This window comes from Marmota monax, unplaced genomic scaffold (genome assembly GCF_021218885.2).
Source record: "Marmota monax isolate L192 unplaced genomic scaffold, Marmota_monax_Labrador192_F-V1.1 WCK01_AAM20220418_F8-fsc00148, whole genome shotgun sequence".
In the NCBI taxonomy this organism is placed as follows: Eukaryota; Metazoa; Chordata; class Mammalia; order Rodentia; family Sciuridae; genus Marmota; species Marmota monax.
Genome location: NW_026693034.1, coordinates 3,507,757 through 3,523,503, shown reverse-complemented (window position 1 = coordinate 3,523,503; position 15,747 = coordinate 3,507,757). Strand labels below are relative to the sequence as shown.

The 15,747-nt window shown below is 44.7% G+C and overlaps 1 protein-coding gene across 1 annotated transcript in view; it reads right to left on the bottom strand.

Moving 5' to 3' along the window:
* Window positions 1-15,747, bottom strand: part of Sdk1 (sidekick cell adhesion molecule 1) — an 893,409-nt gene that overhangs the window by 189,793 nt on the left and 687,869 nt on the right. The window contains exons 15-16 of the mRNA XM_058582451.1: window positions 4,037-4,184; window positions 1,785-1,925 (exon numbers count right to left, since the gene is read on the bottom strand). Coding sequence (XP_058438434.1) covers window positions 1,785-1,925; window positions 4,037-4,184 — 289 coding nt within the window. The remainder of the gene's footprint in view (window positions 1-1,784; window positions 1,926-4,036; window positions 4,185-15,747) is intronic.

The window sequence follows — 15,747 nt, the reverse complement described above, 5'->3', positions numbered from 1 at the left end:
TGGCATGGGTCTTTAATTTCTGAAAACTTTGATATTCATAGGCCTTGGGTAGTGCGCCCTCATTTTAAGGCTTTCTTGATTTAAGCCCCAACAAATACAGATGCCCTCTTCTCCAGCACTCAACTTACTGACACCATCACAGAAAATCCTTTTAACAGCAGTAATCCCACGAAATAGAGAAATGTGCAGTCCCTGATGTGGCCTCGCAACATCAGAGAGATGTTATTAGGAAAGTCTGCGCCCCGAGCCTGGTTCTGTGAGATGACTATTGAAGCCTTTACTTGACGGCTACTGCCCGAGGAAACTTTTCCTCACTCCCTGCTGAAAATGGCAGGGGCTGCAGGAGGACAAGCGGGAGGGGTGGCCGGGCCGGGCAGGCCAATTATTTCCATTCGTGGAACAAGAGGCTATGGCCAACGCTGGAGCAAGCAGCAGGAGGGGACAGATGGCCTCAGCCTGGAAGCAGCAAGGCTGTGGGAGGAGGTCAAGTGAATAGGATGGGTCCCAGGGGCATCAGGACAGAGCCCACAGGCCTCGCCTACCAGGACAACTCTCAGGCTCCTTGGCCTTCTTTACACGGGGAAGGACAGGCGGGGGCACAGAGACACAGGAGCCTTCCTGCTCCCCAGAATGGGCTATTTAAACCCTTCAGGAGACAAGGAGAACCCACAGGCTTGAGTGGCAGGAAATTGGTTGTGACAGACAGATATTACCCATGTGGAGACAGATGCTGTTACCCAAGGAGTGCATGATTCTGGACATGCATATAGGAATGGGGGGTCCTTTAGATACACAGACAATGCAGTTAAAGAGCAATGCCATCATAATTTCTTACATTTACGTAAGAAGTCAAATGTGTTCAGTTAAGAGCTTTGTTAACCAAGCATTTACTGATCATAACTCCACAGGAGCCCAGTGTAGGCATCTGGAGGAAGGGAATAACGGATCCCCATCGTTCTTGCCCATATAAAGCCAATAATACATCCAGAGCAGACAGCCGACTAGAGATTCAATAGTTACCCTTAGTTCTGCTTTATCTCTTCTTCTTGCTAGGTCGACAAACCACTGCAGTAGACACACTTGGTGCAGCTTTTAAAGTAGTGGGAGTTTGGCAGAGGACATTTCTCCTCCTGACCACAACCACATACACATATGGTTCTTTCAATATTTTTAGAAGCCTCACTGGCTCTTCTAAGGCAGAGATAGAAAACTGGCACCCTTTGGTTACTTCTGGCCCGCGGATGTGACATCTGGCCTGCTCTACTGAACTCCTGAGCCGGGAGGTTGTATGTAACTCCTGAACACTGGGAGGTTGTATGTAAAAGGCCAGGTATTGGAATTTTCTTGAACTCCTAGAAAATCTGGCAAAACTGAGCAACATGCTCATGTGGTAACCATTGGATAATAACTAAATCACATTAATTAGTATTAATTTAAGTGATTATGCTTAACAATACATGGATCTAGTGAAAGTGTTAAAGGAATTAAAAGGTTTACAATGAATAGCAACATTGCTCCCTTACCCAAGATGTCCCCTCCAATCTCCTGCCAAATGCAACCGCCAATGCCAGTCTTTGTGCAGACTCTGCAGGTGGACACACGTGGGAGTTCTCTGCAAGGTGCCCACATTAGCATGTGCTCTCCAGTTTGCCACAGTCTCCACCACTCCATAGCATCTGACACCTGACCTGAGAGCCTGCACTACTGATTGTCTCCTACAGACATTTAGAGGAATAGACACCTGACTCTTGCTAGGGACCATATAGAAATCACTGGCTACTTGCCTGAGGATGTACCCGCGTAGCACCCCATTATGCTCAGTTTCTGGGGGTGGCTGCCACTGCACCATGATGGACTGGTTGGTTCGCCCACTGGCCACAATGTTTTTTGGGGGAGCACTGGGTGGTTCTTCAGGTAACATCAGCCTAAAAATAAAGGATGGGTAGGAGTGCCAGAAACATATGACCCTTGTCAGCCAAACTTGGAGCCTTCCTCTTGGTAAAAATCAATAAATGCATGTATGGGAACATCACAGAAAGCCCATTAATCTGTTCAATTAATATGACTTAATATTTATAAATAAATAAATTTCGTAAAAATCTTTGGTTGACAGAAGCTAATTGCAAAAAGTCAAAAGACAAATGGAAAATTGAGGGCAAATTGTTCGCAACTCATTTCACAGCCAAGGTTTAGTGTCCCTGGTATTTTAAGAGCTCTTACAGTTCAATAAGAACAAGACCAATCATCCAGAAGAAAACTGGGCAAAGAATGTAAAGAGTTCACAGCAAAAAGAAGTATAAGTAGCTCTTAAACACATGACTAGTCAACTTCACTCTTACTAAGATAAACACAAGTTCAAACTAAAATGAGATACCATTTTTACTAGTAGATTAGGAAAAAACATAAATGTAAAAATATACTGTGTGTCAAGGAAGAGGGATGGGCTCTGTTGCACACTGCTGTTGCAGGTGTCATTTGGTGCCTCTTAGAGCTGGGCAATTTAACCATCGACACTAGTTATTTTTGTAATTCTGTGTGCTGTACCACCAAACTGGTGGCAACCTAAACATCCATCAGTTGGGGATTTGTTAGATAGAGTATGGTACAGTGTTACAACAGGATACTATGTCGCTGTGAAAAAAAAATGAGGGTACTTCTTATGAACTGATATTGAAAGATTTCCAAAGATGGATTACGAAGTGAAAAAGGTTTCAGAATAATATGTATGGCATGCTCTGATTTGTGTAGAAAGGAAGAGACTGAATTGTAAATTCGTATTTACTAGTAAAGTGTATACATATTTAAATATCTGGAAAAATGTATGGGAAATATTTACATGGTTACTGGTTTAGAAAGGTGAAGTGGAACACAAGGGCAGGGGTGGAAAACAGACATTTGCATAAATATTTACTTAATTCTGAATCATATAAATATGTCATCTAACTTAAAAATTAAATTATTTTTTAAAAAGAACAAAACACATAGCAATTGTGCTGAAGGACTTTGTGAGTAGTCATGACCCTAAGCACTCTGCAGCTCAACTAGGCAGGCAGCCAGGAAGACCCACCTGCTCCGTCAAGAGCTGCAGAGCCTCAGCTCCCCAAACCACCACCAGCTGAGTGAGCCACTCACACTCAGCGTCCAACACTTTTTCTGGATTGTCTCTTTGGCTTTATTGTTATTTCTCCTCTAAAACTCCCACATTTTGAAAGCCATCTCAATCTCACTATTCTACAATCCAGGTCATAGAACTGGGGTTGGTTTGGGGACAGGGGAGAACCCTAAAATTGGATGTAGTCATTTGTCCACTTACAATTGCAGGGCTTCCAAAATGGACCTCCTGGAATGTGTGGGTGAGGACACTGCTTAGGAGAACAGCACTTGAGAGACACTGGCAGCATTCAGCTTCCTGCATGACTACTACATATTTACCTCTCAAGCCCATGGCACAGCCTACACTCTACTGGCAATTGTGGGGAGAAAGAACTCTGAAAGCCAGGCATGGGGGTGTTTGTCTGGAATCCCAGTGGCTTGGGAGGCTGAGGCAGGAGGATCCCAAGTTCAAAGCCAGCCTCAGCAACTTAGTGAGGCCCTAAGCAACTCAGGGAGACCCTGTCTCTATATTTATAGAAAAGGGCTGGAATGTGGTTCAGTGGGTAAGTGCTCCTGGGCTCAATACCCGGTACCAAGGGAAAAAAAAGAAAAATAAAAATGAAAGGGCCCAGAAAACACAGCCAGCAGGTGAGCTCTTAATCTCCTGGGTACAGAAGACTGTGCCATCAGGAGCCATCGATGCAGGCACAGCCAGAGCACCACAGGAGAAATCCAAGACACTGCCTCCCAGCAATTAAGAGAAACCCAGCTAGATCAACACATGGCCATGTTTGCACTCTTTGTGATAATCTTTTCTGCTCATGCTTTTGCCAATATCCCTGAGGGATGATCAATTAATTGCCTCCACCTCCTGTGATGCCTCTGTTTGACTCTCAGGCCCTGCTGTTCCTGGCCACTGTGCAGAGAGCAGGGCCCCACTCACCTGCTCGTCTCTGTGCTGTACTGGCCCTTGCCCACTTGATTCACTGCACACACCCTGAACTGATAGGTGCGGGCTGGAGTCAAGCCACCCACGGTGATTCCTGTCATCTCAGGGCCAACGTTTGACAGATGCACTTTCCATGGAGAGTCTAAAAGAATGAGCAAAACAGATTCACACCCACGTGAGTACATGTCTGAATGACAAGCGAATGCAAATATGTTCTCACAAATTATCTCATTTGCTTTCCAAGACAGCACTAGGAGAGGGGGGCTGTTATCCCCATTCGACAGACATGGAAACCAAGGCTCAGTCATGCAGCTAGCAACTAGTGAGCCTGGCATGAAACTCAGATTTCTCAGCCCAGATCTAGTGTGCTTCCCATTACTCTGGGCTGTTGTAAAAAAGTAAAGGCATCCTTTGTTCAACCTGCACATGGTGGTTTAGAAGAAACCAAAATATTCCTGGGTTCAAGATGTAATGAGAAAAAGTTCTCTGTGGGCTCACGTGGTTAGACAGAGTGCAGATTTATCTCCCAGAAAAGGAAGCTGCACTTGTCACTGAATGATAAATAAAAACTATATTCATTAACATTTTAATAAAAGAGGAAATGAGCATGATAAAGACAGATGGGCTGTGCGTTTTGCAACCCATCTGCAGCATGGCAGCCCATTACGCCACACCCTGAGTGGCTCTGGCTGGAGAGACATCAGAATTCAGAGCTAGTCTGGAGCCTCTTTCCAATCAGCTTTCCGGCAGGTGTGGAAGAGAGACTGTCAGCCAAATGGGCTCCCGCCTGCAAGAAGGTTCTGCAGGATCCCATGCCTGCATGAGTTTTTGCAGAGTTTAAGCATGCTTCTTGCTCGATCGTTTTGTAGAGTGATGCCCTGGAATGACCTGACAATGACTTTGAATATCCACCATCAGCTCCCATTCTGAGCCACTGTGATGCCTGGATGGCATTTTCAAGTTATCAGCAAGGTAAAATATGAGCTGGGACATTCCTCTGGAAATTAAACTGTCTTTCTCCTTCTTCCAAAGTGGTGCTAAGTTCCCTTTCATCCACATTGGTCAAAAAGACATGACTCCACTATGGTGCTGCGCTCTGCTCAGATTGCAGACAACACTTGCTGTGTGTAAACTCCAACCCCGCCCCCCCCCCCCCAAAAAAAAAAAATCACATTGGCTCCTTCAGAAACCTCAAGACTGACTGTGCAGATTCACAGTGTATGCGTGGAGCTCATGGGAAGGAGACCTGGCATTTTAGTTCCTTAGCGGTCACCAAGAGGTGGCCACAAATTGCTCAAAATGAAAATGAAAGTCCCAAAGGCCACGTGAAGGTGTCTCACTAATTCAGAACCTGTAGCTCGGATTCCTCAGCACCAAGTTAAGCTGCTCTGAGGTGCAATGCCAGTTGGACGACAAAGATTGAATCTTTTTAATTATTTCAAATAAAGCTGCTTCCAAAAATGGCTTTCTGGGAATGCAGTCTCCACCACCAGCTGGGCAATTCTGTACTCTTGGCTCTTGATTTCCAGTGACACGGTAATTGGCGGTTGATGAGGATCCCCTTCTCTTTATGTTTCCTTTAAAAACCTGATGTGTGCACCCACATTAACTATGGAAAAGCCCACTCCACTGCTCTTTTTGCTCAGGGAGTCTGAGAGCCTCTGTCAGCATCAAATACTTCATGGTGACTTGGTTTCTAGATGGCTTCCCTAAAAAAGGCAGCCACTTGTCAAGGCGAGAGGTGAGAGGGCCTTCCCTGAAACCCGTGCAGCTGGCAGGGGTGGGGCCTCCAGGGAAGGAGTTTTCGTTCTAAAGAACTGGCATATGTGGGAAAAGCATGGAGACCATGGTTAGCCAGAGCTCTTCACTTAGACTTTGATTTCATGTGAACTTCTGTAGAAATGGGGGACAAATCAAAACTGCAATGACCTACCACACCATGCCCTCCAGGATGGCTATTATCAAACAGATATACAAACAGAAAATAACAGCATCAGTGAGAACTTGTACACTGTTGGTGGGAATGTAAAATAGTATGGTGATTCCTTGAAAAAATAAGAAATAGCATTCCCATCTTACCCAGTGGTCCCGCTTCTGAGTATATACCTCAAAGAACTGCAACAGGGTATTAAAGAGGTATTTGGAACCCATGTTCACAGTAGCACAAGAGGTGGAAATCACCCAACTATCCATCAAGGGATGAATGGATAAACACGGAAAGTGGTCTAACCTACAGTGGAATATTACTCAGCTTTAAAAAAGAAGGGAATTCTGACACATGCTACAACATAGATGGACCCTAAGGACATTATGCTGGGTCAAATAAGTCATAAAAAGAGGAATACAGTGTGATTCCACGGATATGAGGTACCTACAGTACTCAATCCATAGAGACAGACAGTAGAAGGGGTTGTGGGAGGGAGAATAGGGAATTATTGTTTATGGGTGCAGAGTTTCACTTCTGCAACATGAAAAGAGTTCTGGAAATGGCTGTTGGTGATGAGCACACAATATTGTGAATGTACTGAATACTACTGAACTGTATTCTTAAAAATGGTTGTGGATGGTAAATTCTGTTATGGGTACTTTACCACAACTAAAATCAAAAACAGGTGAGAAAATAAAGTAACATGAAATCCCAAGGTCTTCTGAGTATGAAATGAGACAGTGAACACTGGGACACCATGCAGGAGGCCTGGCCTAGGGACACTTGTGCAGGACTGTGTCTGCTCCTGCCTCTTGTCTCCCCTGGGAGATCAAGAGAGCATAGTCAGGTCATTTCCTTCCTCACTGAGAGGGTGGCCTTCACTGTCCCTGTCCTTCCCAGGTGCCTGCTCTTCTCAAGGGGGCAGGTCTGCACAGCCTCTCTCTGAGTTCTGCAAGCCCCTGGTCTCTGACCCAAGAGGAGCCGACTGAGGCCACCAGCCCTGGGTCTCCCTCTGCTCACATCTCTGTAGACATTCTCTAGACCTCCTCCTGGACTGGTCCTATTGGGAGTGCTGTCTGCTTCCTGCAGGAGGCTCTCTTCCACCAGCCCTTCCTTCCTTCTGATCTCGCGGTGTCTGTCAGTGGACGGCTCACCTGCTCAGTCAGACACAGGGAGCAACAGCTGTTTCACAGAGGGACACAGGCAAGGACACCTGTGGTAATCAGTTGGCTGAAGTGACTCTTCAGAACAAGGTGGGGTGGGGGCGGAGAGGACCTGGGGATGCTGCCTGTCCTGGTCTGTATCAGGTCGTGCCCAACAAAAATCACCCTGAGGCTGGTCCCTGGAGTGGCCGAGTGGGAGGCAGTGCGTTGAGGGGAGTGGGGTTGTCAGAGGGATTAATTCTCTTACAGGAGTGAGTTCTCAGTCTTGCAGGATTGAACTGGTTACCTCAAGTGTAGGTCATTACAGAGTGAGTTGGCACCTCACCTTGGTCTCTCTGCATGGACCGGCTTTCCATTTTATTATTTTTTAAAATTTTTTATTTGTAGATGGACACAATATCTTTATTTTTATGTAGTGCTGGGGACCGAACCCAGGGCCTCATGCACGCAAGGCAAGTGCTACGCCACTGAGCTACAACCCCAGCCCATGGCTTCGCATTTTAATTCTCTGTCATGTTGTGACACAGCTGGGGGCCCTCCTCAGAGGTTGGCACTACACAGTTTGGACTTTCCAGATACCACAATCATAAACCAAACAAACCTCTTTTGTTTATACATTACCAGCCTCAGGTATTCTGCTATAGCAACACACAACTACACTAAGATGCCCTCAGTGTCATCCTTCCAAGCCTCTGCCCTGTTCAACCCTTGGCCATTTCTTCACCTAGAGTGTAAACGGCTCTTGAAAGTCCATAACATGAGTCACAGGGTCTGCTGCCCAGTTTGATTTGACAACAGGGCCTATTAATCTCCTCTGTCTCTGGCTTGGCTCAGTCCTCCAGTTACATCTATAGAATTCTTTATTTATTCTTTTTCCTCCCCACTAGAAGATAAAAGATCTGGCAGGAAGAGAGATTAGACTGAAAACTAATACAAATGAACCCTATCCATCTCATGGGCGTTCTGATTTGTAACAACAACAACAAAAAAGTGGTTTGGGAAGGATTTGTCTGTTCACAAGCTTTGCAATTGCAAGCTTGCTGAGAACTGTTAAAATTTAAATAGCAAGTCTGTTCCCGACAATCAACAGGAAGACTCCTTTTAAAAGGCTCTTCCAGCCAGTTCTCACAGAGACTCCAACACAAGGCTTGTCTTAGGGGATGGAATGCAGCAGCAGAATCTTTTGATGAGTGAACCATCCCATAAAAGTTGCAATGCCTCTTTCCTCCCCTTCAGGGATTCCTCTCTGATCCACAGGGCTGGGGGATTTCAGACTCCCCCAGTCAGGCTGCAGAACAAGCCTCTGCCACAGAGAGCACTGTGCATATCCCTCTTGGGTGCAGGGCTCAGGGCCCACAAGGACTTAATCACTCCCTGCTATCTCTGCTGGCTCAAAAACTGATGGTTTTCAATCTTTGGAAATGTACTAGAAGCTTTTTCCGATACAAAGAACATTACCATTTCCTCAATTAATGGTACCTCAGGAAGGAAAATGTTTTTTGAAGAAAATTTTCTCTTAATTGCCAAAAGGCAATTAAATCCCTGTCACTATTAGTGTGGATATTTGCATGGCTATGTTCAGTCTGAGGGTGTCTCCCCACCTGCAGCCCCTGGACCCTATTGTGGGGGAGATTTCATTGCGTCTTTTGTAATCAAGAAAACCAAGACTTGGGCTGGGGATGTGGCTCAAGTGGTAGCGCGCTCGCCTGGCATGCGTGCGGCCCGGGTTCGATCCTCAGCACCACATACAAACAAAGATGTTGTGTCCAACGAAAACTAAAAAATAAATAAATAAATATATATGTGTGTGTGTATATATATGAAATATACTAAGCTTTAAAAAAGAAAGAAAGAAAACCAAGACTCATAGAAACCTTAAATTACTTCTCCCAAATTCTGCAGGTGGTCAGTACCTAGACAAATGGCTCAACCCTAATAGTGCGAGAAGTAGAGCAGCTGGGCCTCATGTCCCTGCAATGGAAGGCCACAGCTGCACCTGAAGCACTCACATATGTGTATCACACAGTAACATACTTTATAAAAAACAAAGCCAGCAACACCTGAGGCACACAGAAGCACACACATGCTAACACACTATACAAGAAAACAAACAAAACCAAGAATGTGAATCAAATCTGTCTCCAGGAAATAAAGAAGATGCAAGGATCAATTCAACTATGACCCAAATCCAGGATGTGGGACACTTTCAGGACAAATGTCATGGCTCCTTCCCAGGCAAGGGAGGAGAGGTGGAGAAGGCTAGAGGCTTTGGTTGATTCCAAGACATTAAGAGTGAAACAACCAGAATGTATGGACCTGGTTTGGAACCTTATTTGAGCCAATTGAGTGACAAACAAACAAACCTCTTCTAGAAAAGGGAAAATGTATAGACTATTAGGTGACACAAAGTTTACTAATCAATTCCACTGGTGTGATGCCCCCTTTCTCCTTTCTTTTTAAAAGATGTTTACTGAGTCAAGAGGGATGAAGTGGCATAATTTCTGGAATTTTCTTTAAAATACTCTAGCAAAAAAAAAAGGCAGGAAATATATGAAACGTGCTAAAGTGTTAACGGTTGCTGAAGTTGAAGTCATACTTCTGTGTCTATTTAGTACAGTTTTAAAGAAAAGGTTTTTGGAAATAGACTGTTCTGTCACAACATTGGGAGTCCTGAGCACTGATTATCATCTTTAATTGTCTATTTGGTAAATAAAAAATGGGACTTGGTTAATGTGTACCTTGTGTTTTTACATGAAAGAGAATGAATATTCCTGCATTAAAACAAGGCCACTTCCCTCAGGTCCCAGAGTTAAGTGGAAGAATTAAGGGGCAAAATTCTTCTTATAATTCCCACTTCATTTCTATTTTGCTACCACTGTCTGATGTTCTATCTCCTGAAATATAAATATTGGGTGGTAAGAATAAGTTCTACTCACCAGATGGGCTCCTGGGACCTATGCTATTCCCTGCTCACTCCCCAGCAGCTGGAAGAGTGTCTGACGCCTAGTAGAGGTTCAACACCCGTCATGTTCTCAGCACTGATGATGGCTTTTTTTTTTTTTTTGGTGCCACAGACTGCACAGTAGCCTTGAGATAGTCGTGTCCATCCTCATAGGAGAGGAAGCATGGGCTCCCCACCTGCTATTGATGCACCTTGGTAGAAACCCTCCATACACTGGCCAGATCTGCCTTGTGCCTATTTATTGCCTCAGATTGAAAGCTAGTGAGTTCAGGGCTTGGTCAGAGATGCTCCCGCGGCTCCAACAGAGTTACTGAGGCAGGAGGCCTCATGCTAATCAGAGGCCCCCTGCCAGTGCACCAGGCTGTCTCTCTACACTGAATATAAGGACACTACATTTATTAAGATGATATTGCACACTCAAGACAGGTGTTGCTGAGAGTCTAACTCTAGGCACAAATTAAGCTAAATGTTCCAACATTTCAAAGGCTTATCAGGCATAAATGGCAATAAGTCAGGTTGAGAGTGTGCACCCTGGAGGAATGTGATGAGGATGGAACTCTACCCCTGTCCTCAACCCATTCTAACCACAAGAGAAACATCAGATATATCCCAATGGAGGGAGCAGTGTTCTTCCACAAAGCCTTGGGCCAGTCCTCTCAACTGTCAAGGTCATCATAAACAAGGAAAGCAGGAGGACGTGTCCTGCCAGGAGAAGCCTGAGAAGACATGATGACCAAGTGTCTTGTGGGATCTGGAAGGGATCCTAGGCTAGAAAATTGACAACAAGGGGAAAGGGAGGACTTCCAGGGCTGCGTTAACAGCAGTGAAATGATGGGTTTGATAGAAACCTGCCACACTGAAGCAAGATGCTTGGTGTAAGGGAAACTGGATGCGCAGGGACTCTATCTTTGAAATAATTCTGTAAACCCAAAACTCTTTAAAAGTTTAATAAGAAAAAAAAAAGGAAGGCCTACCAGTGAACCAGTTGGTCTAGAGCTAGGCAGGAGAGGATCAAGTTATGAAGCTTTGAGTACAACCTGAACTGGAAGATTCTGAGTGCTTTGCAAGAGAGAACAGAGATATGTGTGTGTGTGTGGTGTGGTGTGGTGTGTGTGTGTGTGTGGGTGTGTATACGATACTCAGAGAACACACTTATGAGCATTTGAATCCACATGTGTATGCCCAGGGACACAGCAGCTGGAGGCTGAGAGACATCCAGGAGTCAGGGCTAAAGCTACTGTGCTTGCTCTTGTGCAGGAGCTCTGGAGGATGGGGCTCTCAAATGTGGCTCAAGTTCAGCCTCAGTGTCTGCAGGAGCAAAGGGTGGGGACCTCCATGAGCTACACACAATAGTCTCCAGGCCCCCTCCTGGCAAGAGGCTCACATTGGCTCCAAAGCAGTGTGAACAGAGGGGCCCTGAACTCTTGAACTTTTGCCCTTCATCTGCTTTGGCCCTTCTTCGGGCCCCAGGAGAGGTCCTTTCAAGGCTGTGTTATTTTTCTAATGAAGAGTTCCAAAATTATATAAGGTATAGAAAGCCTGGTTACACCCCTGAGAACCTGTTGATCTTCCTGACCATATTTTTTTATCATAAAAGTAATACAGAATGGTAAATCTTACCATTTTATGTATTACCAAAATATACATAAAGTTATTATGTGTGTATACTATATATATACTTGTATGTATGTATATGTCTGTATATATGTGTACATTACCTGTACCACAAAATAGTAAAACAAGTTCATTAATGAAAATCAGAAAATAGAGTCTCAGAAGACATGGAATGAAACTAGCACAAGCACACACCGCAGCTGCTTCTATAAAGCATTCTTGTGGTTGTTCAAGGACTTTGACTAATTACCTTTAAGCTTTTCAGAGATTCCAATCCACATTTAATGTTTACCCCAAAGAGCTGTCAAGGGTAGTCTGGTGGATGAACAGGCCTTGCTCCTCCACATTAAAGAGACTATTTCCTGTCACATGAAAAGGAATGCACACAGTACCCCCAGCTAAGGAAGCTGCTCTCAGCCTGATCATAGCTTGGCTGAGCATTTAAAGCAAAGCACAAAGAATAGCCCCTGCCATAGAGATTAAATGAGATCTTTCTTCAAGACTCTGGTTTAAGGCTATTACAGGAAGGAAAGAAACGTGATTTTTAGTGGCACTGTGGAATTCTAGTTTGAGCTGGAAAATATGACATGTAGAATGGGCTGTCTCTTGCAAGAGCACTGTGAGGGTCCCCACATGGAGAGACACTATAAAGTATCTAGACATACATGAAATGCGAGAACACAAACATGATTTTGAAAGAGAGTTGGGCCACAGAACTGCTCATGGCAACCCTGGGAAATGAGACTGAGGCTACAGGAAGACCAGGCCATACTTAGCTGAGGATGCCCGAGAAAAAGGAACTTAGGCTAGATGGGGGCTTCATGGACAGGGAGGGGGAGTAGGAAACAGATGGGTATTTTCCACCCAAAATAAGACCCTGAAAGTAGACAGTTGAAATGCAGTTTGATGTCCTTTGCTTTGAGAAGGCCTCTCTGCTATATATGCCTCAAGAAAATCTACATGGTTCAGTTAAAATGTACCAAGTCTGCCTTAAATGTTAAGAATTAAGAACTAAGGTATTTAGGTAGTCAAACCTGCAATCAAGGGATGTAGCCAAAGTGACTAGGAACAGGTTCAGGGCTTTTCGCTATTCTTATCTGAGGGACTGTAGCCTCCAGAGATGTAGGTCAAGACCCCAAAGGTGGCCACCAAAGGCTTGGGCTTGATCCATGAGGAGACACAGGCCCCTGGCCAGGGTGGGGGCTGATGTGCAGGAGAAGCAGGTCCCTTCAGAGAATTGGAAAGGAGACTGGACAATCCAGAAGCTCAAGGGAGTTCAGCCTGGGTTAGTGCTGGTGAACCCCTACATCGGGGCGGTGGTGGTCTAACCATGGCTAGCAGACTATGTGTGGAGCAGGTGGCTATGTCTGGATGGAAGCTGGCCCAGACTTAGGGACCACAGTCCTAGCCACTCTGAATTCTATACCTAGCTGTCACAACAGGCATTCTCATTTAGGAAGTACTGTCTAACTGCAGGACAGGCTTGGGCAGAGCAGTCCAGGAAATGAGATGAGGGACCAATCGAGGACATGGGGTCCACATTGGGCCTCCACCCCCTCCTCATCTTGCCTGAGAGCAGGGAGCTAATTGCAGAGTGAACCTGGAAGCCCACCCCAGTCCTGTTCTGGACCATATCACCACAATGGCATTCCTTCATGAACACCTGTGACAAGCCCTGTCTCCCAGGCTGCATTTTAAATGGGAGTAAATGCTATTAATGTGAGGCTCCATATGCAAAAGCCCAAAGGAAAATGAGCTAAAACATAAAATACTCTCTAACAACTCTGAGGCTATTAGAAAAATACCTATGTGAGATAGATTTCAAAGACATCATTGAAAAGCACAGAGAACAAAGTCTCTGCCGCTTTGGCAAGCAAAACAGCACAAAGCCCATCAGCTTTTAAGTACATAATAGCAAACGTGGATCAAGATGTTTAACATATTGTGCGGTGACAGTTGGGAACGGCTTTCATACCAGAGCAAATGAGCTCATGGCGCACAGTGTGCAAGACAGCGACGGGTCTGTACATGAAAAGACACCTGTGGCATTAGAAGAAAGGATTGAGCCACATAGCTTAGAAATTCTCTTTGTGAAGGAAGAGATCTCTCCCCCAAAGATGCCGGGGATGGGATCAGGAGAGGCATTGAGTCTCAGAAAATGGTCTCCTGAAGCCAATTTTAACTTAGTAGCTGGCAGAACCAAGCCAAAATGGGTGGGTGCAGAGGAGACCACAGTGAGTGCTAGAATGTTCCTGCTTCTCAGGACCAGGACTGGGGTTCCCAGCTGTCTTTGGCCTCCTCCTTTCAGAGAAAGGCAATCAGCCATTTAGGAATGACGGGCTGTCTGGCATGTCCCTTGGCAACTGCCCCCTAACCCCAGCCTTGAGATTTACAGTTTTCTTTATTCCTACTTCAAGGTGAATTTTGCTAAAAACTAATTTTCACATACATTCCCCTGCTTATGGGTTATATGGCTCTCTGTTGTGTAAGATTGCGGCCTGGCATTCTCTGAGCTCTTGGTATTCCTTGCAGGTCTCCATTTCATCATGGAAGGATATACACTAGGCTGCAGGCAACAGTTCCTTGTGGTAGAGGCAGATAAGAAACTCTTCATTTATACATCTGGTAACACTTGTTTAGCTGCAATCAGCATGTATTACTTTGTACTTTAAAATATATTATTACATGGAATTTTTTTAAAGCAATTAATTTCAGCCATACCTTAAGCTTTTCCTGCCCCTAAGAACCTTCTGTTTCTACAAATTCATGTGCCTGGGAATGTCCTGGATACCTATCATGCTATACAGCAGCATTCAAGCCTCTGCAGTCTTGGATCTCTCCTGTGAGGACGGCATGCACCCAAATCCTACCCACTCCCATATTTAGCTCAAGGCCTTCTTCCAAGGATAGCCTCCTTGACCTTTCTGGCCCACAGTGACTGCCCCTCCTTGAGGAGCCCTGTCCCATAGCAACTCTTTGTGTACCAAATTAGGCCATCTCTTGTGTTCTTGGATCTGTTATTTAATTTTGGGAGTGTTCTTCTCTGCCTCCCTAATTGAATTTATGTTCTGTCCAGGCATCTTCCTGTGTTTAATACTGTCAGACAGGAGTGACTATATAATTTGCAGATTTACTGAAGCTGCTGGGGTTCATATTGCAAAATGATGGGGAGGAAAAAAATAGATAGCTCCAGGGCTTTCCTGGAAGAATGTTTATGTAATACCTCTCTCTCTGTCTCTCTGCATGCGTGTGTGTGTGTGTGTGTGCAGAGAGAGAGAAAGAGATCTCCTGCTTTTAAATAGGACTTAAAGGTCTTCTAAAACGAAAGCATACACAACACTGGATGGCAACATGAAAATAAATAAAAATAATACAAAATAATAAAGGAGAAGTCAAAGATGTTATATGCACCCCATTCCTTTGGTGCTTCAGTTAGGTTTCAGTTAAGCTTTGGGCTTTGTGACAACCAAGGCAAAAAGAAACATGTTGGATAGTGGAGTGTCAAAGGGGAGCTCCTCTTTTCTCTAGAAGAACAAGATTCTCTCAGCAGAAGAGCAATCTGTCCTACAAAGCTATACATGAGTGACAGGAAGTGACAAAGGATGTGGGAAACTTCTTCCCATTTCACTTTATTTCTTTTGTATTATTATTTATTTTGCAGTGCTGGGAATTGAATGCAGGGCCTCCTACTTGCTGGCCAGGCACTCTACCACTGAGCTACATTTCTAGTCCCCATTTGACATTCTTTCTCCCAATTTACAGAAGACAGTGTTTCTTTCTGAGTTAAGGAAAAACACATTGATTTCAGGTCTGAGGCCTGGGAGCCTTGAACCATGGATGGAGACAAGAGTTCCTCAAAGCATCAACTTGTCTTGTGGGGCAGGGAGGGCCTGGGGAGCTCATGTTGCAGTTGGGGTCCTGAAGAATAGTCACATATAAATTCTCCTGAGTGAATTATGGGGTACTTTCAAGTTCAATACCAAGTTATTTTAAGAATAATTTGCTTAGAAGTAAGAAATTTCCCTATACAATTTTTAAA